Here is a 24348-nt window from a genome sequence, read left to right as displayed (position 1 = left end):
CATCTACAGTGAAACATACACCTCGGGTGGAATCTCACAAGTATTATCTTCATTCTGATACCAAGATAATCCACATAGAGCTTGTAACTGCAGAGGTTTTCTCTATTTAGTTTGGGCATGTCATTTTCGAGCAGGGACTCCAAAAAGAGGGTCAGGGAAGAAGTGGTTAACTAAGGTATAGAGCTTATTAGGTGACACATCTGTTTTTCCTTGTGTCCCAGCTGGTAGCCATGATTTTACAGTGAGAAAGCTTCCGTGTCTTCACCTGGTTCTTAATATGTGTCAGTACCTCATGCAGCCAGAGTTTAAAACTGAACTATCCCTTTAACTGCTGAAACAATGAGACAAAGGGAAAGGAGGACATACAGACAAAACGGAATACAAATTTAGGAGTTGGGAATAACAAAGGAGAAAACACTAACGATGACAGAGCAGGTTTTCTCCAGAATGTCTTCCAGCGTGAGATGACCTTAACGCGTCAGCACAGTCCCAACGGGGGACACAGGGTAAGTAAAGCACCACTGAGTCTTGTTCAAGATAACAACATGGCTGATGGAATTCTTCATTAAAAAAGGAGGAGGGTTGGAATCAGCCCCAGTGTTTGAGGCACAATGAGGAGTATAAATGTTAAAGGAGGGAGGCTGAACAGTGGGCAACATTTAGAAAATGTTACACATTCCTCTTCTGTCTGCACTCAACAAATTATGTCAATTTAAATAAAGGCAAAGGTTGGATTTTTCCCTTGCTTTCCTCAAAGAGAGTAAGTATTATATAGACTAAAGCCCAATTTATACTTCTGCGTAAAGTGCTCTGCGTAGGCTACGTAGAGACTCTGCGTCGACGCAGAGACTGTCGAAGAGCCTCTGCGTAGTCTCCGTCTGCACGAAATATTTTTTAAGTGTCCGTCACTCCGTCAAGGGACTACGGAGACGGCAAGAGCTGCGATTGGTCCTCAGGACAGGCCGAGCTAAGCTGCTCTGTGCCGGCTCTCAGTGCGCTCCGGGCGTCCTGACAGAGGCGGAGCTGATCCCCGCCGATAACGCCGCTGCCGAACTATAAATACGTCATATCTTAACACACACAGCACATGTTTAGACTCTAAATGGCCAATTTCTCGCCTCAAATTATCTTAAAACTGCGTTCCGTCACACAGAAAAGTGAGAAACGGCCACTTTTTCAACAACAACAGTCTTTCTCTCTCTTTCTTTCTCGGACGCCATTGCTCACTGTAGCCAGAAGCACAACAACCTTGCGCAGCGACCCCTACTGATCGGGCGGGAAATTGCAGCAAGTGTCCGTCACCACGACGCAGAAGTATAAATGCTCGAGGCGTCTCCGTGGTGACGCAGACGGATAACGCATACGCAGTCGGAGAAGTATAATGTGGCCTTAACAGCACTTTAAATATATGCATTAGGCATCTGTTTCTTTATGTACGCATGTATCGAAATTGGGATACTCAGAGCCACGAACCTGTCTCGTGGCGTGAGAAAACAGAATCGCGAAACGCCCTTTCTAACTCCAAGTGCTACCAAACTTATTTTATTAGACTTTTATCGCTTATCAGCGTGAGAAATGTCATGTGATCATGCGAGTGTGTGAACTTATTGAAATGTGTGTCTCACACAGAATGCAGCTCTAAGCTGCCAATTACCCCTCCCGCCCATCCCCACTCACTGATAACTCCCTGCCCACTTTTTGAAGATTTTTAAAATCAGGCATTGGGCAGAGTCGGCAACTCCAGTGTCATTGGTTTTTACGTGACTCATCACTGTGGCTATGCCTTCTATCCATATAAGACAGTAATGCAATAACAGGTCGAAGCATGTGGCATGTTTGAACCAAATGAACTCACCAGCCGCCTGTTTAATTCCCTGTGGATTAATGCAATATCCTAACTTGAATGCTTTAATCCCAGGTGTGTTTGAGTTTGAGTATGTATGTGTGTGTTACATAATCACACATTTAATTCCAAATCTGCAGGATAACATTGACTGTGGTGAAAAGTGACACAAAAAAAAAAATCAGGAGGCTCAGGTGTGAGTTCTTTTCTATTATCATTATTGCTAATTCAAGATGGCTGCAGATGGCCACCTCAGTGCATTGGTGCGTTTTTCTGTCTCTTTTGTAAATAATTGCACACTTATTTTCTGGTATATTATTTTGCACTAACACCAATGGCCAGTTCCGTTATCATTGCAATCTGAATAAATTAAAAGAAAATGCATACAAATATTGCTATTGTTCGTTTCTTTAGAATTAACTTTTGCACCATTTTTTCAGTTTTCCAGCACCGAAGAGTCACCACACAAGATAACTAAAATCAAACAAGGACGTGCATGTTTTGCTCCCATGAGGTTACAGCACACAGCGTGTTGAAATCTTTATAGTTGCACATTTGATCAATGTGTCACACACAAGCCATGAACTAGAATGAACATTAGTTATCACTGGTCATATCCAAGCTGCAAGTCAAGTCCAAGCAACAGGTCGCTATGACAGTCGACAGTGCATTTCATCTCCATAATAACGTTGATACATGCTGGTTGTCAGCACTTGATGACAGTTTCAAAACTTGGCTGTCACGGTTATGAAATATCACAACAATAACAAGGCAACCACAGGAGACAGCATTAGTCACAGCACACACAAAAAGCACTAATTTATATTAGACATTAGGCATATTTAAATGACAACACTATCACATATGCTCATCTTCAACATGTGGGTTATTTCATCATGACATTTTAAAGATAAATCAGGAATTAGAAAATGAACATGTTTCTGGTTAATCAAAGAAAAAAAAAAGTATGCAGCTTGTCAATGGTTTAAGCTGCCGACTAGAAATTGTTGCGACTGTGCAGATGCTAGACGTGGATACGAAACTTAAAAAAATGCAGGGAGAAGTGACGACTGAAATGGCTAGCAAAGTGTCATGGCACAAACAAAGTAGGGATGCACAACATTATCACTTATAACTTCAGGTGAAAATCAGGACTCTGGAAAAAAATGTGGTGTGGCTGTTTCAAGATGCACAATAAGGAGGCACTTGCACAAAGATGGGCTGCATGGTCCAGTTGTCAGAAGAAAGCCATTACTACACAAATGCCACAAAGTATCCCACTTACAATACGCTAAACAGCACAGAGACAAGACTCACACCTTCTGGCACAAAGTCACTTGGAGTGATGAGACCAAAATTGAACTTTTTGACCACAACCACTACATTTGGAGAGATTCAACAAGACCTATGATGAAAGGTGCACAATTCCTCCTGTGAAACACAGCGGTGGATCACTGATGTTTTGGGGGATGTGTGAGCGACAAAGGCACAGGACATTTGGTCAGAATTGATGGCAAGATGAATGCACCAGGGATGAAACCCAGCATCTGGTGCATGTGATGTCTATGCCTTCCAGACTTCAGGCTGTAATTGACTGCAAAGGATTTGCAACCAAGTATTAAACAATGAAAGTTTGATTTATGATTGTTTAGTTTGTCCTTTTGGTCCCCTAAAAAGTGGGAGGCATTCCTACAGTGTTGTAATTCCTACACCGTTCACTTGATTTGGATGTAAATACCCTCAAATTAAAGCTGAAAGTGTGCAGTGAAAGCACATCTTGTTCGTTTCAATTCAAATCCATTGCAGCGCTGTAAAGATTCAAAAATAAGAGAATTGTGTCGATGTCACAACATTTATGGACCTGACTGTATGTTACCAATCATATGAGTGAGCAAAGATTTGGCTACTAATGGGAGCATTTCAGCTACCCTGTTGAACATGGAGATGACAATTTCATTATCGACAAGACCCACACCATTTTACATGTTACTGTGAGTGTTTTAAAGGTCACATAGAGTGGTCCTGTTGCACATAAATGTTAGTTATGGAGGTCTTCTTACATATATTAACTTGTTTTTATGGTCAAAAACCTCCTAGTTGCTGTAAACTAGCCGATAGAAATCCTCTTTTCTGACAGTGTTTTTCTGCTGCGGGATTTCAGAGTGAACTTTCACCCCCAGAAGACAGAGTCTTGCGATTGGCCAGTACTATCCAGCACATCCGTTCTCAGAAGCGCAGCGCCCCCCTCTTGAACGGCAGATGCACTGCTCCTCATTATCAAAACATTGTTTTAACAGTGTTTAAAAATAGCTTTGTCGCAACTCCCCGCCACAGTCCCTTTATGACTTTAAACCGGAGTCAGACCCAGAGTCAGAAGACACTGTTGCTCGTGAAACACCTCCACAATGGACGTTATTCTTCTTCTGTGGTTCAATGTACGTAACCGGATGTGCCCGGACTACCGCCCGGAGCAGGACGATCGGTTGTTCAGGAGATCCGCTGCTTACGTAACTATTACGGGATTTTCAGTGATCTCGTTGAGCCCCGAGATTACAATAAAACACAACGTTCTCAGCAATGGCTGAACTGTATGTTTCGAACCGTCAGGGTTTCATAAACAAGGTAATGACGCAGATACACACCAAAAAAACTGCGATAATAGGAACTTCCGGTCTAGTTCCGCTTTAAAAATGCCTACTGCCAGAGCAGAGGAGAGCAGAGCGAGAGGTAATGCTGTAGTATCGCGAGATTCCGTGAGATCGCGAGATTCCGTGAGATCAGTGCGAAAATCCAACATGGCGGCGCGCAGCTAATACAAACATTTCCTCAGCACATGGCCAACTAATCCGAGGCCAAATAGCAATAACAGTCGTAATAAAAAACCAGTGAGACAAAACAGAAGACTGGATAACCTAGAGGAATATATGGACGAGTGTTTTCAGTATGACAGAAACAACACGAAACTGGCAGTCGACGGGGATTCTTAAAAAATATATGGAGGATTGTGGTCTCTGTGATGCTTGGCGCTCCCGGAACCCAGCTACGAAAGAATACACCTTCTTCTCACCGGTACACAACTCATACTCACGACTTGACTTCTTCCTGACCAGCAGCTCAATTTTAGCAAATATTGCAGACGCTTATATCCACCCTATCACTATCAGTGACCATGCACCAGTCTCACTAAACATAACTATAAAGGCAGTTACCCCACCAAACAGAAACTGGAGACTTAATGGGGAAATAAGTAATTTATAGTGCCATCTAGAGGAGAGGCTGAAATTTACAACAAAGACCTGCTGCTCTGCTCACCCCCTCCCTTCCCTAAACGCTACGGTATCCGCAGCTGGTCAAATGTCGTCCTCGTTGTCTTTCTCCGTGTCAGCAGATGAGGTTCGTGAGGTGAGGGAGAGGGCGAGCTACCACGGCCATAGCAGACAAAGCGGAGAGAGAGGAGGCGGGACTTCTGCTACAAGTAAAGAGACGCTTGATTTGTTCTCTCGCGTTTGTCCTTACAGGCTCCGGTAGAAACATGGCGTCTCGCTGCTAACAGTGGCTATGCAACCGCGGCCCGCGACCATGTTATTTTACATGACTTTTTGAAACACTAGACAATGCAGGAGCACATAATATGTATAAAAAAGTGGATTTTGGGTTATATAAACCCATAAATACTACATATTGTCCCTTTAATACATCCTTGCTAAATGACCCAAACTTCATCAAATACATCGAGGACGAGTGGGCAACCTTTCTGGAGTTCAATAACCTACCAGGAACTTTGCAATGTGTTCTCTGGGAAAGGGCTAAAGCAGTAATGAGGGGTAGAATAATCTCCTTCTCCTCATTTAAAAAGAAGAAAGACAATTTACTAAAAATAGAATTAGAACAGAAAATTAAAACACTGGAGACTGCTTACACCGCCTCACAAGACAATAACAGGGTTATTCAAGATGGAAGGTGAAAGGAAGGAGACAAAATGAAAGAAGAGAAAAGGGATATTCCATCAATGTTTTCATTAAAGGTGACATCCAGCTCAGTGTGAAATCACTACATCACTCAGCCACAATGACTGAGGGAAGGAGAAGCTGAAACAGGGATGGATGGTTATTTTGTTCATTAAGACTTTGTGTTGGAGATAAAAGGCAGACCGAATCTGTTTCTTAACTCTGAAGTTTCATTTTATTGATTTAACCTTTATTTAACCAGATAACATTGGGATCAACACCTCTTTCACAAGGGTGACCTGGCCATGAAAGGCAGCAGCACATGTCATAGTAAGTTAGTAAGTAAGTAAGTGTAAGTAAATAGACAAAGTGCAGGGGTTATGATGGTTGCACTAAAAATTAAACACAAATGCAGAAAGTTCCCAGTGAAATAACGTTGACCAGAGCTTAATTTAAAGCTTTACTTTAAAGCTGAAGGGATGACTCCACTGACCTGAGAACCACAAAAACACGCACAAGCAAAGATTTGTTGTTCACTCAAAAAATGTCCTTTGTCTTTCAGTGAGGTTTCATTTTTCCTGCCCCTCTGATTCAAAATACATTACTAAGAGACTGTAATCACAAGCTTCATAGTCATTTATGTTATTTCCATGCATTGATGTATGGGACCCTTTGAGATTGTAATTTTTGCTTAATTTGACTTTTTAATTGCTATCATTCATCCCTCTGCACTTGTGCCTCCCCATTAGCGCCAGTCTTAGGCACTCATTAGCCATGTGCTCCTCATCAATCAGGCCCCAGGCCTGTGCAGTACAGAGTCCCTGAGGATGTTCTGGCTCAGTGCTTCCTCACACACACTCTTTACTGACATGTGCTTCAAGAATGGGAAGGAAATCACTGTGACGGAGGGAGCAGGTTTACTGTTTAACCTAAGACATGTTTAATGGACAAGAAAGAGCAAAGAGCCAAGGCTACTGTTGAAGAAAAGGTCAGACTCTTCTCACGTAATGTATAGGGAATACATTTTCATTAAAAATTATGTATTGTTCCCAATATGACTTTGTAAATGTAGGGCCCTATGAAAAAATCTGTGTTATTTTTTTCCAAATTCAGTTTTTTCCGTTTTCATTTTTTAGAATTCCGTTTTTTCCGTTTAAATTTTTCTTTTAATTCTGTTTTTTTTACCTTTTATACTTACTTTACCACCATAGAATGTATGCTTTTTGTGTCAGTGAATAAAATGTCCATTGAAATGCAACCTTCTTCTTGAATCCACCGACTTCTCAGGTAGAACCTTTTTATAAAGCTTCCACCTGGAGCACTTTTGGAGGGTTCAACCAAGAACCCTTTAAAACCCTTTATTCAGGAAAGGGGTTTTAAAGGGTTCTCTGGATCAAAATGATTCTTAGTGGAACCATTAGTGTTACCAAGAACCCTTAAAAAAACTTTAGGAAAGGGTTTTTCAGATGCAAATGGTTCCAGACAGAACCTCAGCTCTTGTAGAAGGACTATTTTGGAACCCTTATTTCTAAGAGTATTTCTTGTTAAGGCAAGATCAGGCCATTTCAATGTGTTTAACTTGACCTGAATCCAACAGAGAAATTGTTCAGCACAGGACAAGGAATAGGGAAGCAGACTTTCTGTTCACACAGCTGCAATAAATACCAGTGGCTATTCTGCTTGAACATTGTCTAACAGCGTTTATTGTGAACCCAGCACTGCTTATACTGCTTCCATTTAACCATGTCAGGGAACATGTGTGACCTGTTAAACAGGGAAAGGTCACAACCACAGAGAGCCATGACTCTGAAATCATCCCAGCAGGACAGGAGGAACAGCAAGTCTTTGACAAGAAACTGCAAAAATCAAGTGGATGAGTTTTCATTTGATTTGAAGATGGGGAATGAGACAATGTTCCTGATGCCGGGGGGGTGAGGGAGTTACAGAGGCCGGGGGCAGAGCGGCTGTAGGCTCTGGCCCCCATGGTGGTCAGACGGGCAAGAGGCGCAATGAGGCTGATAGATGAGCCAGATCTGAGAGTCCGGGAAGGGGTGTTGATGTGAAGGAGGTCATAGAGGTATGGGGGAGAGAGGTTATGGATGGCCTTGAAGGTGTGAAGCAGAATGTTGACATCGAATAAAAATTTAACCGGAAGCCAGTGAAGCTGTTGCAGAACAGGTGTGATGTGATTGATAGATGGGATCCTGGTGATGATACGGGCGGCAGAGTTCTGAACCAATTGGAGTTTATGAACGGACTTGTGGGGAAGACCAATAAGAAGGGTGTTACAATAGTCAAGGCGGGATGTGACCAGGGAGTGGACCAGGATAGCAGTGGAGTTGGGAGTAAGGGATGGGCGGAGACGGTTGATGTTGCGTAGATGGTAATAGGCTGACCGAGTGGTGTTATTGATGTGGGTTTGGAATGAGAGAGTGCCGGTGCCAGTTTTAATCCCCGTGTCTCATTACGTCTGTTGTCATGACTTTACATGTTACCACCTGAAACTTAAAGGGACAATATGTAGTATTTATGGGTTTATATAACCCAAAATCCACTCTTTTATACATATTATGTGCTCCTGCATTGTCTAGTCGCTGTATAATAGTTGTTGTTTCATTTTCGTAGTGTTTCAAAAAGTCATGTAAAATAACATGGTCGCGGGCCGCGGTTGCATAGCCACTGTTAGCAGCGAGACGCCATGTTTCTACCGGAGCCTATAAGGACAAACGCGAGAGAACAAATCAAGCGTCTCTTTACTTGTAGCGTAAGTCCCGCCTCCATTCTCTCAGCTTCGTCTGCTACGGCCGCGGTTTGTTCTTCATTTAAACCAGTGTGAGGAGAGAGAGAGAGAGAGTGAGCGAGTGAGATCTGCGCTCTTGGTCATTAGTTCATTTACTTATATTTGTGTAGGTAATATGTTGTGAAATATGTTTAAACTTAAATAAACTACATCTACAGGTAGTTATGTCTCGTTGTATTAGTTTGTCCTGTTATTGACGTAACGCTGTCATCGCCTGACAGTCTGGCTGATTGAAAGCCTCCAGATGCAGCGGATGCAACGCACTCCAGATGCGCGATGCAAATACTATGAGAATATATTTAAATATCTGTGTTTTTTTAAGAGGGAATATTCGAATATCATTTTTTAAGCAATTCTGACAGCCCAAGTAAGCATGTCTTGGAATATCAAGAATGCATGAAGTTAAGGTCAGCATCCTCCACATCAGCAGGTAACATGGGGAATTTTTATAGAAGATGTTGATTTGCACAGTCAAAGTTCTGTATTTTGACTGTAATTGTATTTGCAAGTTACTCTACAGTATTGATGACAGTAAAATCTTACTGTCAAAGACCATCTTAAGTTAATCTAATGCAATTCTGTTCTCAACCAGTAGAAAATGCTGTGAACACCGGATTATGCATTTAAAAAAAAAAAACGTCATATACCGTGAAACCGTTAGAATTTTGAAAAATACCGTGATATATATTTTTGGTCATACCGCCCAGCCTACACTATGATATCCTAAAGATCCTGGTAGCATCATTTTTACACTTAAGAAACACCATTAAATTACCCACTAAAGGTGATTATAATAATAGTGGTCATGCACTGCTTGTTTTAGTGAGCTGACCGTAAACAGTTAACACACACGCGTGCAATCTAACAATGACTTCTTAGGATGTGACATCATTAATTTCCCACTGCTGTAACTGCAACAACCAAAGTACTGTGTGTGTGTGGGGGGGGGGGGGGGGGGGGGGGTGTTGCGTGTGCATTTCTTGGTTCCTCTATTACAACATTATCTCTTTGATTTGTGGACAAAACAAGACATTGTGATACGGCCATTATTTTGAGGTTTGGGAACCTCCATTTTACCATAAAGCTAACAAAAACTGGTTTACAGAAAAAGAATAGATGTACCCATGAAAATAATTGATCACTAAAGCCTTAATCTCACTCCTAAAACAATAATTAAGAAACTCATGTGGACAAATATAGGCATAATCCCACAACATGGACCATGCTTGATTTATAATTTAGCAGTTCATAGTATAAGCAACTGTTTGATAAGTTACACTAGATGAAAACACTCTGTCTGGCTGAATGTCTGCATTTGATATTGTTTCACACAGAAACACAGCACAGAAACATCTGTTTAACATCCCATGATGCCATAAAGTTGACTCTTAAACTCGGCACCTCCCTCCCCTCACTCTGAACTGACTGAAAAAAGACTCTCACCTTTGATTTTGAGTGCTGAAAACAAATAAAATGTAATAAAATCAGGAACATCAGAAAAACATAAGTGTTTTGTTTGTTTGTTTTAAAAAATGGGACACATTTTACATGGTTATTTACATAATTTCCCAAATGGCAGGGCGGTGCAACTGCAGTGACACTAACCGAGTCAGTGAGATGAGGGAAAACATGACTTCATGCACCAATGTTAAACGAGGTACAGAGCTGACTTCATCTTCTTCTTTTTTTATTTAAAAGGAACATGTTCTTGTTTATTGCACACAAGACCAGTAAAATGTCAAACTGTTCCTTACACAGAGCTGGAGTAATTCTATAAAAGTCAGTGGACAAATAATGGCAGTCATCTGCTGCAGTGTTTGAGATTCCTCAAGAGCATTTCATACAGACTTCAGTAGGGCCCTATGAAATCCGTTTTTTCCATTTTAATTTTTTAGAATTCAATTTTTTACCTTTTACACTTACTTTACAACCATAGAGTGTGTGCTTTTTCTTCTTGAATCTGTTGACTTATCAATTGTTCAATTGTTTTCACTTAAATCCTAATTAATGCATACAATGCTGGTCACATTTAAAAGTAAAATAAATCAACATGAATAAAAAAGTGGTAGTGCCCCCTAATCTGGTGCAGACAGAAGGCCCACCCCTGCGCTGTACTGTACTCCCTCTCCTGCACCGTGTGCTTCCCCGTCTCCAAGAGGGCTCTCCATATCCAACGCCGACTGGATCATTATGCGCAGTTTTATCCCGACATCCAAATAGTAACCTTTATGACGAGGATTGAGTACAGTAGCGATGAAGTGCAGGGGATCGAGTAGACCTTAGTAAAACGTGGTGATAGACTCTTAAGAGCAGAGCACACTTATCAAAAAAAACTGATGAAATAAAATTTTAAAAAAACAACACTCTCCCATTAATCCATCTCCTATTTTACAGTACCCAGCCAAAGAAGAGGCACATACTTGAATATTTGCCTTGGTTTCTATCATATTGACTAGGGGTGGGGGAAAAAATCGATTCACATATGAATCGCGATTCTAATCATCCACGATTCTGAATCGATTCATTGTGTACAGTTTATTTTTGTAACTTCTGGGAGAAAACGGCAGCTAGCCTAAGCGTTTATTAATGCAAGTTATTTTTTTGTACAGTAAGTAGGTTTTTATTTGTTTTGAATGAATAAATGTTAACTTTTGTCTCAAGTTTGCCTTTGTGTGATCATATTATCACATTATCTTATACAAACTGTATTGTTTTGATGCCATAATTTGCCCTAACACACTTTGCATTGTATCAATTTTGAATCGAGAATCATTTGAATCAAATCGGTTGAATCTAGAATCAATTTTGAATCAAATCGTGACCCTAAGAATCGGAATTGAATCGAATCGTGAGCCACCCAAAGATTCACATCCCTAATATTGCCCTGTGGGAGCAGTGCATGATCTGGGGTTGCTCGAGTTGGTCATGTCTAGGTTCAGCAACATTATTGTGCCTATAGAAATGAGGTCAGCTGCCGACTATCTCAATAAACTAAATTACCAGGATTTCCAGTCATAATTCAAGTCAATAATGCCAAGATTCAGTGGGCTCAACTAGTAACAGAATGGTTCAGGGAGCTCGAGTCCCCACTTTCAACACAGAGTCCAAACCTTAACCCCACTAAGAATCTCTGGGATGTACTGAAGAAGATTCAACACAGTGGTCCAACTCTCTCATTTGATAATTAGAAGCAGGTCCAACAAACATTCAAGTCAGAACACTGAATTTCCATGGACACTGGGCTTCACTGAGGAGGGAACACCTCCCGTCCTTGGATTTTTAATTTGGAGCATACCCCGAGTTCATGATTCCAAGATGGCTGCCACCAGACATACACTGCTACTTTTCCAATTACCATCACTTATGTCGTATTTGTTTCAAAGTCAATCAGTCGTACACGTAGTACAGTTTAAATTTTAACTGTGGACCTGTTGCTACGCTGTTTGTGTGCAAAATACCATGTAGAGCATTGTTATCAACTGGTTTGTTTTGCCAAGAGTGGTTATTCCAAGATAGGTTTGCGTTTCCGGCTTCTCACTTAAAAAGCGGTGAACTCACTTTTTACCTCACTCCCAGTTCCAACCTCCAAGTTCCCAAGTAAATGGAACGGAGTATTTGACTTTTAGACTAGGCACTGGATATTTAGAACCCAATCACAGCTCAACCTGCCACAAAATAGTTATTTGGTTTCCCCTTTGCAATGAAAAATAGACTACTGCCACCTGCTGGCGAGGAGGCCAATTTCCCCATACACATACATATACTATATGTATGTATGTATGTATGTATGTATATGTACACACATAGAAAACAAGTTTAGTTTCAAATTAGCCTGAATTTAAAAATAAATACAAAATAATAATAATATGATTTTTGAAATATTGTGCCACACTCACGGTCAGTTCTGCATTGTGATTGTAACCCCAGTGCGTGGTCTGACAGGATTGACGGACACGAACTTTTTATGTTGTTGCCGAAACATATGATTGAACTGGTACTCACCGCATCTTTGTCCTCTCCCCCGCTCTCCTGTTGATCCATGTTGCACAGTTTCCTCTTGTTTGTAATGTCCGACCTCCTCATCTTTCACTTGACAGGAACAATAAAGGAAAAACAAAAAAGTCCTCGAGTTGAGGAGCTCACTGCCCGGCTCTGTTCTACTGTCCTCGGTGCCTTTCCTTGTCGGGGGCTCAGCGTGTCCGCTCGGCGGGTGAAGACGTCACTAACACACCGCTGCCAACATTCAATCCGCCGTTTGTTTGACGAGTTAGAAAGTGACTGGAGGCTCTGCCGCAGGCAGCCATTCCGCGAACGTGAGCTAACCTGGAGCCGCAGCTTTAAATCCCTGGCGTCTGTCACATCTGGAGAAGCGGCGCTGAAGAGATGTCAATCAACCTCGCAGCACCTACACAACACGTCCCCCTTAGAGACATGTATTTATTACAGTTTATTCATGCGGAGTCTTTTTTTTTTTTAATCTTGTTGCCACGGTTCAAACTAAACTTTATTTGTTTTTGCTAGCTACCTTAGCTAGGTAGCTGCTTCCTGCTGCGTGACTAGCAGAGCGGTAGCCGCGTTATGGCGTTACCTGGCCGGCAGCACCGTGACACCCATGACAGGTCTGCCGTCGCTGACAGCAGACAGACCCGGAAGGTGTTCCCGTGTGGTGATTCGGAGCGTTTTACTCCGCGTCAATGTTCGTCAGTGAGCGGCTGTCGTTCTCCGCACACCTCCTCCACATCCTCAGACAATAGACGGAGCTCCCCGAAAAGACGCCGCAGCACACAACGGCATGGCACGGCTCACAGCTTGTTTCCTGAATCCTGACTCCTCTGACACGGTCACTTGACTGTCAAGTTAGCGCCACTATGAGGGGGGAACATCCGGTTGCGCCTTATCAAAATAAAATCATTGTTTCTTTCAAATAATAATAAAGTGATAAATCCGTACATACTAAAATGTACAGTAGTCCAACAACCTGTAATCTGTTGGAAATTGTTCACGACATTCGTGCGAATATTTAATTATTTCCATTTTATAATTTAAATAGAACGGTGACGTGAATAATTATGACATGGGGGTAGATAGACCGACCTCATTCTATCATTGTATTCAAATGACAACATGTGAAAATAATATGACCAGTCATTTGAGTAAGATTTGAGGATGTCACATACTTTGATGACATCCTGATGAAGATCATTTAAAAGGCTGCAAATAATAATAATAATAATTATTATTATTATTATTATTATTATTATGTTAAAAGACAAAAAACATTTAAACTGAAACCAAACTACAGTAAAAAAAAAAAAAAAAAAAAACTCAAAAGCATTTAATGACGTCAGAAAATGCCAATACTATCAACACTGGTCCCTGATATATCATTAGACTATCATGTGTTTACTTTAAAATATAGGAGTGTTTCATTTCTGTCAACGTCCCAAAGCCTTTGATTTAAAAATATGATATTTTATTTTGAAACTCCTTCCCAAATGAAAAAAAAAATATAAAATTAACAAATAAATGTTAGCTATTTGGAATACATTGTTGTTTATGCAGCCCAGTATTGCACATATGAAGTACACGTTTAAGTGATAAACACTTATCGTAAAGTATGGAAGTATAGACAATATAATTGGATGGATTGGATGTTGGAATCAAGAAATAGCCATAAAACCTGCAGCACAAACATAAACTAAATTAAAATATGAACACATTGAGATTAAACTACTGTGAGAGATTTGCTTGTGAGAGATGAGATAAGATATACTATCATACACCATAAGAGAATTTCATATTGACACAACATCGCAAATGGTAGCTGAAAAATATATGTAATATATGTTAAAAGAGAGACTAAACATAGGAACAAATAAAATGAATGATAACATGAAATATAAATACAATGTACAATATAAACGCATGAAGGTGATTTATGATCAGTTTTTGTTGATCTGTGCATGTCTGTTTGACCTGGAATAGATTATCTTTTTCCCTGTTATATGAAATGTTTGGGAATGGAAATATTTTCCCTGAACTCGGTCTTTAAGGATACATTCTGAAGTCCACTGGAAAAAAATTCCTGAAGTTAATGATCAGTTTTGTTGCACTCTGCTGCCACCTGCTGATATAATGGAGACACATTTTTACTCCATGCACAGTGTATGATCCTAGTATGACTGACTTTCAAAAATAAAACATACAGTACATGTGGATGCAGTCACAGTTTATGTGTTCTGATCATCTGATAAAAAAAAAACAACCTTTGATTCATTTGTATCAACAAAAAAGACAGAAGTTGTTTTGTTCCTTGTGCATTTTAATCAAAATCAGTTTTAATAAAGAGAACATGCATTAAAAAACATCTGGTCTTTATCCAAAGGTTGCTTCTTCTCTCACAGCAGCAAAATAATAAAATATCTTGAATTAATATACACACTCCCTTAAATATTTACACAAGAGAAAAACACACACATTTGTTATTAATAATTAATTATTACTCCTTTTCTGCTGTGACTTTGCCAAAGTAAATAGAACACTGTGGTTGATATAAAGCCATTAAACTGCTTCACTGAGCGTATTCATCCAAAGGCCAGTTAGAGCCTCACATGGCACTAATACAGCAACACAAAGGGAAACACAAAGGCTGGTATTGCACGGTAATCCATCGCTTGCATATTTCAATAAAAGTATCAGAGGTCAGTGAAACACCTGTTCATGTACAGAAGAAAACTGCTGCACAGAAATCAAGTCAAATCAAAGAAAGTAAGAAATATTTCAGAAAGTATCCGGCACCATGTTGGGAGATGAAATATGAACGTTTTTCCTTTCCTGATTTTGTTTTTGATTGATTTGATTGAAGCTGCACAGTTTTGGGGGGATTTTGTACAAAAATGAAATGTCACTTCTTTTGGACCAAGCCCTAAAAAATATGATTGTTTTATGTGTTACAGATTGTCCAGCAATAATACATGACACACACTCCTCAGCAGATTGATGACTGAATAAGACGCTGCACATCACAGCAGCTTTATCTATACAGTAAATAAACTGCATAATTGCGTATATGCATGTGTAATGTGCAAAACACTACCTGTGTAATATGTATGGAACGTTTCCGTTTTTTTCAGTAGTATATCTTACAATGAGGACAAACCAAAAGACCCACAGTATCTGCTGCACCATAACAGTATGGCTTTGTTCCAACAGGCTGCTCAAACTGCCCGAATAATTACAAATACAAGCTTCACGAGAAGCTCAGAGGAAGCACTTTAAAAAAAAGTTTGGCTTTGGCTCATACGAAGCATCAGTGTTCCTGGTGTCACGAAATCCCTGCTGAAAGACAAGGAAGCTGAAAGATTTCAACCATCTCGTCCTAACACGGTGTTAAACCCAGTTTATAAGAAAATATCATACCACCGTCAGCCAAACTGCCCTGAATATAATAAACATTTCAGTTGACGCCTCAAAGAAAACATATATCACACCTGTACTCACTTTTACCAACAATAACACCCGCTAGGGACGGGCATTTCTAGACAAATGTCGCTCTCGTGTTAAATAGTAACGCAGGGTTCACAGTGTCGATCTCAGAGGAGCAGCTTCAAGATGCGTTCAAAAAAATCTTGTAAATGTCATCCCGTCTGCAAACACACATGAAGTCCACTGACTAAACGCACAGTAGAAAGTAGGAAGATTTGGTTTTATAAACGAAATCATTGATAAAACATTTGTTCTGTATATTTTAACATATTCCGAATAATCATAGCTGATTGAGATTTTTTTTATTATCAATCGAATAATCTTAGTCTTTTGCACTTGCAATATTTACTATTGTTTTGTGCTATTTAAAGGTCCAATATGCAATACTTAAGAGCCAATATTTGTTGCAGTTTAAACACACGTGTCGGACCAAAAACAAAAGGGATATGACAGCTGAAGCCAGGTCCAGGAAACAAAGAGTCTAAAGTGATGTTGCTGGAAATGGTGAACCCTGGTCTTGTTCTGCGTTCCATTTGTAGTCAAAACTCAGAATTTTAACCATAGAAACACCACTTCTTTACATTTAGTAGTGCTGGGTTATCACAAGCTTTCATAAAATACTATGTTGAGTGTTGACAACCGATAACGCTAACAATGGCTAGCCCTTGATACGTTAGACTTCTCAAATGGAACGTGGCAAACTCGCCGTCTCTGTCTTCTTTTCTGGGAGCTGCTTGCCATCCACAGCTCGTCACTATTCACGTGTTCAAATGGACACACGTGCACATGTATATGAGTATAAAGGGCATCCTAAACTCAAAGCTTTTAGAAAAGCTAGAGTTGACAGGATGTGAACACAATGCTGAAGTGTTCAAATGTGCTTGTCTCATCTCTCATGGTGAATAAAACCATTTGAAGGCGACATATTTATATCCATCGAGCATTTCTGACCCACCCTCAAAAGCAACGTCTGATCAGTAATCAAAAGCCTGCGTAAAAACACAAAAAGAAGAGTGGAACACATTATACTATATTTGTTTCCTGACATCTTGTGGCCAAGGTGAATGTTGCATATTGGACCTTTAATTATTATTAAATTTTTCCTAGGTCCAAAACATCTATTAATTACCGGAACGTGTGACGTGACTCGTCACCCACATGTTCTCGTCCCTTTACGACGTATTATTAATATCAAAATCAGCAGAAATACAACGCAACACAAGCATCCATTCACACATAGTCCATCGTTCAAAATGAAATGTTTCTCCAGTCAAGCAGAGAGCCAGGACTCTCTCTCTGATCAGGTGATGACAGGCTGGTGCACTACAGAAAGGCTGCCTGCAGGGAGCGCTGGTGGCGATCAGGTCCCACTGCAGCAGAGCAGGATGAGAGGATGGAGGTGGAGGTGGAGGTTTGGGGCTTCATCAGGACACTCCAACCAGGAGAGAGGGCGAGCTCACAGAAGCCTCGTGTGTTTTCACCTAAAAAAAAAACGGATAATTTATTCTGAGAAATTAGCATTTCTTTTTTTTTTTTAGTATTTGTTGAAAATGTTCCCCATAAAATTAGTAATTAAATATCTTACAAACTGAAATAATTCCTTAAAAAATTTAAATTGCACTCAGATGAGTCACCCACTCACTCTATTCAGACCCCTTGTTATCCTTTCATGAACTGTGTGTGTGTGTGTGTGTGTGTGTCCTGCTCGATATGCTGGGTCGTGTAAACCAACAGTAAAAACAGACTATTGACAATTTAAAGCACAAACAAACGTTCCCTTTCGCAATGAAGGATTGTTATTGTGTAGGATTATCACTAAAATAATGATGTTCATGAAGTCATGAAGGAACAGCTATTTACCATAATGAACCACTGTACAAGTGCTATGACATCATCCCATATGTTTGACTGCTGGGATGTGACAGGAGGTTTAACCGCGCCATTGCAATGACCTCAACAGCTCAAGCTGAGAGAGCAAATTAATGTTTACTCTACTGCACAAAGTTACACATTTGAAAGGAAATGGTTGGTCATTTGCTAAGTGGATGTGGGTTGATGAGAGTTTTTTCTCCTTTATTAGACAGGACAGATGCATGTGAAAGAGGTAGAGGGGGCAGACACATGCAGCAAAGGACCACCAGTCCGGTCTCAAGAGGCCTCAGCCTTGCTATACTATGACTTATACTGTTTTACAGTACATTCAACCAGGTGCAGCACACTCTATATATTTACAGTGGTATGCAAAAGTTTGGGGCACCTGTTTGGGTAAATGTTCATGATTTTCCTTTATAAATCATTGGTTGTTTGAATTGAAGTTCAATCAGTTAGATATATCTTATAGGAGACAAACACAGCGATATTTGAGAAGTGAAATAAAGTTTATATGATTTACAGAAAGTGTGCCAGAATTATTTAAACAAAATGAGGCATGTGCATAATTTAAGGCACCAAAAGAAACATTTTGTGCATCTTCCTTTTGCAGAAATAACAGCCTCTAAACGCTTCCTATAGCTTCTAATTAGAGTCTGGATTCTGGAGGAAGGTATTTTGGACCATTCTTCTTTACAAAACATCTCCAGTTCAGTCAGGTTTGATGCTTGATGGCATGGCACATGCCTAATTTTGTTTAAATAATTCTTGCACACTTTCTGTAAATCATCTAAACTTTATTTCACTTCTCAATTATCACTGTGGTTGTCTCCTTTATGATATATTTAACTGACATTTCTTATTCAAAAAACAGCTAAGAAACAAAGAAGAGGCAAAGGATAGAGGAGAAAACAGTAATGCATCAATAGGATGCCAACGGCTGTAAAACAACAACAACAACAACAAGGTAATCAATGACGGCAGACTTCACCTCATTCAAGCTACAATAATCTGGTGCCCTCTGCTGGTCATAGTGGCAAGTGCACGTGTGGAGAAACAGACAAACGGGATGGACAAACAAACAAACAAACAGACACAAAACAATACTTCACTCCCACTCCATGGGGCGAAGTGACAAGGCAATCAGAGATGGCAGACGTCACCCTATTCATGCCACAAGCCTCTGGCGGCCTCTGTTGGTCATATTGGCAAGTGCAAGTGTGGAAGCACAAAGAAACAGACACTGACACACACAGAGCCACTAAAAACAATACTTGACTCCAGTGACAACAACAACAACAACAACAGTAATGATGATGATGTAGCTAATGTGAGTTTTTTGTCAGTGCACGTCACTGATATAAGGAGATAAGATCAAAATAAAAGTTGACTGTTTCATCATAATGCAAAAAAACACTGCACCCAACACAGCAAAGCAGGGCACTGTACCTTTAACAGGCCAGGGGTGTGAGGAAGAGGAGGAAGAGGAGGAGGAGGGGAAAATGGAAGAGGGGGAGGGAGGAGGATTTGTGAAAGAGGCTTGGCAAAGGGAAGAAATCCTCAGCTGGTTCTCCTGAGAAGACTCGCGGAGAGGAGGGAGAGAGGGTGTTTACAAGGAACAGTCGGACGAGCAGGAAGGAAAGGATGTGGTTGATTTTCAGGCTGATTCCCTCTCACTCACGATATCCAAATGATGAGGATGTTAGTGAGAGAAGCTGAGATGAACTCACCTGCAAGTTTGTCTTGGCTTTCCTCAAGACGTCCCGTGTTCTCGACACTGTACACACACACACACACACACACTGATGACTACACTGCTATGTTGCAATAAAGACGTGTCGTGACAGAATCTCGCTACATTTTTCCAGAATGAACAAACGTCAGCGTGATGGATGTGTCATCAGTGACTCACATTGGCCGACTATAAAGTGCTCCATGCTGTCTTTGGTGCGATTGGAGCTCCTCAGTCTCTCCATGGCGTCCTTTAGAGCCTTCTCTTGCTCCGAGAGCCTCAGACGGAGAGAAGCGACCTCCTCTGTCAAAAACTGGTCCTGGACGCACACACAATCAAACATCGTATAATCACAGTACAACATTGACTGTGCAGTTAACCGACAAGCAGTTGCAAATGATACAGAAAATCAGTGTGTGATTTTGCACAAAAAACTGTAATCTCAGCAAATGATTTATGCTGCAATCCATTTACATCAGAACTCAGACGTTATATCACTGTTTTTTGAACAGACTCTAGATGTGTATTTTAATATTTAGATATCCACTCTTGGTTAAAAAGTGCTATATTCAGAGGCAACTTTTTTCTGTTTCTGAGTCTGTTTCTCATCTTAGCTCTGATCCTGTGATCACAACTTCTAATATCACAACGTCGAGCTGTTGACGTGAGCTGAGCAAGAGTCAACCTGAGGGAACCTGTGAGGCTGTAGATACTGCTGGTAAAGGAAGAGGGCGGTTTGTGTTAGACAGAGTTCAAGATTAGAATCTGTAATAACACTGACAACAACCTCCATGTCCCCCACAAGTGTGTATGTGTGTTTCAGGGCAGAGAGGGCAGAGTGAAGGAGCAGATCAATGATCAATGATCAATGATCAGGGTGAAAAAGCTCCGATCTGCTCCAGTGCAGTATGATAGGGCAGGGGTCTGCAACCTTTATAATGAAAAGAGCCATTTTTGTCCCCTCTCCACCCAAATAAAATTATTCTGGAGCCGCAAAAAACCTATTTCATCCTTAAAATGAAGATAAAATAACATGTAAAGTTGTTGTTTTTACACATGTACTATATTCAAAGAACTACAGTTTGTCGCACGTTGATACCAAACCTCTAAAGTGTAGAAAAATGACTTTGAGATGAAATTTTATGTACAATTTTATGTAGTTTATGTATGAGAGAATATGCCTGGCCTAAGTATATGGATCTAAGCATGGACAGGCCTCCAAATGTGAATTTCTTCATGTATGCATTACTTTAATGGCTTTCAGGGGAGGTTTTCCAATTGGATGTGATGGACAAAATATCCAAAACAATATTATTTACGCCTTTAACTTGACAAAAAAGTGAAAAACATGAAAAGTTTTTTTCTTCAAAGCGAGAAGGAGCCACTACCGAGGGGCTGAAGAGCCACATGAGGCTCGAGAGCCGCAGGTTGCAGACCCCTGTGATAGGGGATCAGGATCACGTAAATAATATACTTTTAAATACTCTAATTATTCCTCTGTATGAACTACATGTCAACGTTAGTCATATGTTGACAGTTCCAGTTTCTAAAAGGTCAAAATATTAGAAGCAAACTTTTTAAACAGCTCTTTCAGTTCAGGTAGGTCTGGTCAATATATGGATATTGCATCTATATGGAGACATGAGACATGATATGGTCATTTATTTTGGACTTAAATATTATACATTATATTTAAATAAAAAAAACACATGGAATCTATTGGATTGGACAATCTAAATGTCATCCTATGTCTCCTGGGATTGGCACCAGCCGCCTGCTACCCTGGAGGAGTAGACAATGGCCGTTTCTCAATACCCAAGTATGCGAGTATGTACTTGCTTACTTGGAAAGTACATACTTGAGAAGTACGACTGAAGTACATACTTGCCAAGTACGGGAGTACACGAGCACTTCAATTGGAACAGCAGTGTACTTCCTTGTTATTCTTTTTTAATTGGCGGGTGAAGGAAGCACATAAGCCTCATTAGCGCCACCTACAGTGTTGATGAATGAACATATAAAATACTTTTAATAAATACATATATTGTTATTTTCACATTTTAAATATTTTATACACTATAAAATGTGTCCATTATATGTAAATACCTATACAATGACAGTGTGACTTTAATATAAATCTAAAATTCAAAGTTACAATTATGTTAAACAATAATATTATACAAAAGTTCACACTGTCAGGTCAAAACGTTTGCCGAAATGCATTGTGGGATATATGGCTTTCCCAAGTACGCTCAAGTCACCATCCGGTGCATACTTAGTAAAATGGGCGGAGCGAGAACACTTCCTGGTATGAGAACCGTACTCCCTGCTCGCATTATTGAGAAATGGAACAGAACTTGGACTGAGGCTAATGACGTTTTCACAAGTACGGGAGTACGCAAGTACGGGCAAGTACGCACAAGTGTGGATATTGAGAAACGGCCAATGAGTGCATTGAAAAAACTGAAAGCTGCGTTGACAGGGCAGGGACAAAGACATATCAAAGAGCGATGTGTTCTGTCACATCAGTCACTGCGTTCACACTCGCTGCTGCTGCTTCCTGACCTGTTTGGTTTCCTCAGCGTTTGGCAGAGCTGTTCTCCAGAACATCCGCAGCAGAGAGTCGGCCTCCTCCAGGATCTGTTGCAGGGTTTTGGTGTCCAACAGCAGCTTCTTCATCGAATCTGAGTCTGAAGGCTGCGACAGAAAATAGAGCACGATGACCAAATGTCCTGCAGCTGACAGTATAAAACCTCTGACTTATGTGACCCTTGTTTTTGTTTTTTTTAATTTGGTGACGACTTCTCACCTGATGAAGACTGAACTCCTGCAGCACAGAGGAAGTAGATAAGGCAGCCTTCATCTTGCAGAGCAAGGTGCTGCCGTCCAGGATCTGCTGCTGTAGGGCGTTAAAGTCCTCAATGTGGCCCACTGCATGACAGCCATGATGGCTGGTGGAGGAAACACCTGGCACTTGGAGCTGAAGGGCAGAGGCTGCAGGGAGGAGGACGAGGAGGAACAGCAGGAGAGAGGCAAAACAGAGGGATGAGTTTAAAAAAACACTGATGAACAGTTTGTGTCAACTATGTTAAATGAAGTTTCTCACCATGAACTTCAGCTCCAGTTTGATTGTGGACAGGATGCAGAGAAGAGGAGGGACTGATGAGTCCAGTGTTTCTTACAGGTGGAGATGGGGCGTTATCTGAGGAAAACGTTCACCAGTGCTAGACTTTAAAAATCTCACTTTTCAGAAGGACACTGTGCTCTCTTTAACGTGTCTTCAGAGGGGACTTTTAAACAACGTGAAAGAGCAATGTTACGATGCAACATTAATGCACGTTATTTATTATCCACATTAACAGGGTGTGGATAATGTAAGGAATAAAGACAAAGGAAATATTTTCAGCTGTGAAACTTTCTCTCAGAGAAGAGCATATGAGAACCTGTGTATAGGAGCGTAAGTGAATACTGTATGTCAGCATGTGTGCTGTTGGCAGCTGGGCAATATGTTTTTATCCCCTTCTTTTTCCTTCATTTATTTATGTCTTAACATATAGACAGTATATCATAATGTTCTCCTGTCCTATTCAATCAATCCCATCATGTTTTATAGTATTGTATCCTATTATCTTGTCCTATCTCATCCTTCTCTTCTTCTGCTTTGTCTCTCCCTGTAGGTGTCGCCACAGCAGATCATCTGCCTCCTTCTGTTACACCAACTGTTCTCACGTCCTCCAGGCAGCTGCATCTTCAACATCCCTTGTCAAACACAGTCACTATCCTTCCTCTGCACGTGACCAAGCCATCTTCACCTCGATCACTGACTTTATATTTCTGAGCCGTTCAACTTGAGCTGACCCTTGAATGCTCATCTAATCCTGTCCATCCTGGTCAATCCCAACTAAAACTAAACAAAAACTAAGCATCTTCAGCTCTGCCTCATGTGCCACTGTCTCCTCATCTATCATATTGTATAGTATTGTATAAAATACACAAGGAGCTGATGTGTTGTGGCCCATGTCAAAATATTAACCCTGACCACCACAATGTCCTTCACCCAATCATCTCAGAGAAACAGATTTTGTTTTACTGTCAACTATGAACAGAGCTTTCAAATGAATTGACCTGCTTTTCTCTTGCTTCATATATACACATTGAGGTTGTGAGTGTGACAGATGTACTGACCGTTAAAGAGTTGCCTCTCGGCTTGAGGCAATCGACCCAGCGGCAGCTCTCTGTGGTCAAAGGTGATACCGCTGTGTCCTGACTGGACTCTGTCACTGACCTGACCTGTGAAGAAACACACATTTAAAAGATAATTAGTGTTATGAGAGCTCTCGACGCAATTGTCTTTAACTGTCTTTAAAGAGTAACAATTAATAATCATCAGATTTGTATTTTCAAATATCTGTGATTGATATTATATTATGTTGTTTTTGTTTCTGTAAGTACACGGCCCCTCATTCCAGAGGCCAATGTCTGGATGCTGTAGATCATTGGTTCTCAAAGTGCGGCCCGGGGGCCAATGGCGGCCCACAGAAACATTTCTGGCGGCCCGCAGTGAATTACAATTGATTGTTTTAATCCAGGAGGTACTAAGCTTGTTAAATGTTTATTGGACATTACTGGATACAGACCAATAAGTGTAAACAAAAATACTGGGTACTTACCT

General features: G+C 40.6%; 1 protein-coding gene across 3 annotated transcripts in view; it reads right to left on the bottom strand.

Moving 5' to 3' along the window:
- Positions 1-14949: 14949 nt before the first annotated feature.
- The window catches only part of pde4dip (phosphodiesterase 4D interacting protein), a 63360-nt gene continuing 53961 nt past the window's right edge, over positions 14950-24348 (bottom strand). For 2 of the 3 annotated variants that reach the window (XM_083887825.1, XM_083887826.1), the window contains exons 33-40: positions 23862-23966; positions 22783-22878; positions 22486-22670; positions 22242-22373; positions 19857-19995; positions 19675-19721; positions 19394-19526; positions 14950-17556 (exon numbers count right to left, since the gene is read on the bottom strand). In XM_083887825.1, the coding sequence (XP_083743951.1) occupies positions 17399-17556; positions 19394-19526; positions 19675-19721; positions 19857-19995; positions 22242-22373; positions 22486-22670; positions 22783-22878; positions 23862-23966 (995 nt within the window). In that variant the 3' untranslated portion in view covers positions 14950-17398. The remainder of the gene's footprint in view (positions 17557-19393; positions 19527-19674; positions 19722-19856; positions 19996-22241; positions 22374-22485; positions 22671-22782; positions 22879-23861; positions 23967-24348) is intronic. The other variant, XM_083887827.1, reaches the window with a different exon arrangement.

The sequence above is a fragment of the Microchirus variegatus genome (genome assembly GCF_963457635.1).
Source record: "Microchirus variegatus genome assembly, chromosome: 4".
Lineage (NCBI taxonomy): Eukaryota > Metazoa > Chordata > Actinopteri > Pleuronectiformes > Soleidae > Microchirus > Microchirus variegatus.
This window is presented reverse-complemented; position numbering and strand designations above follow the sequence as displayed.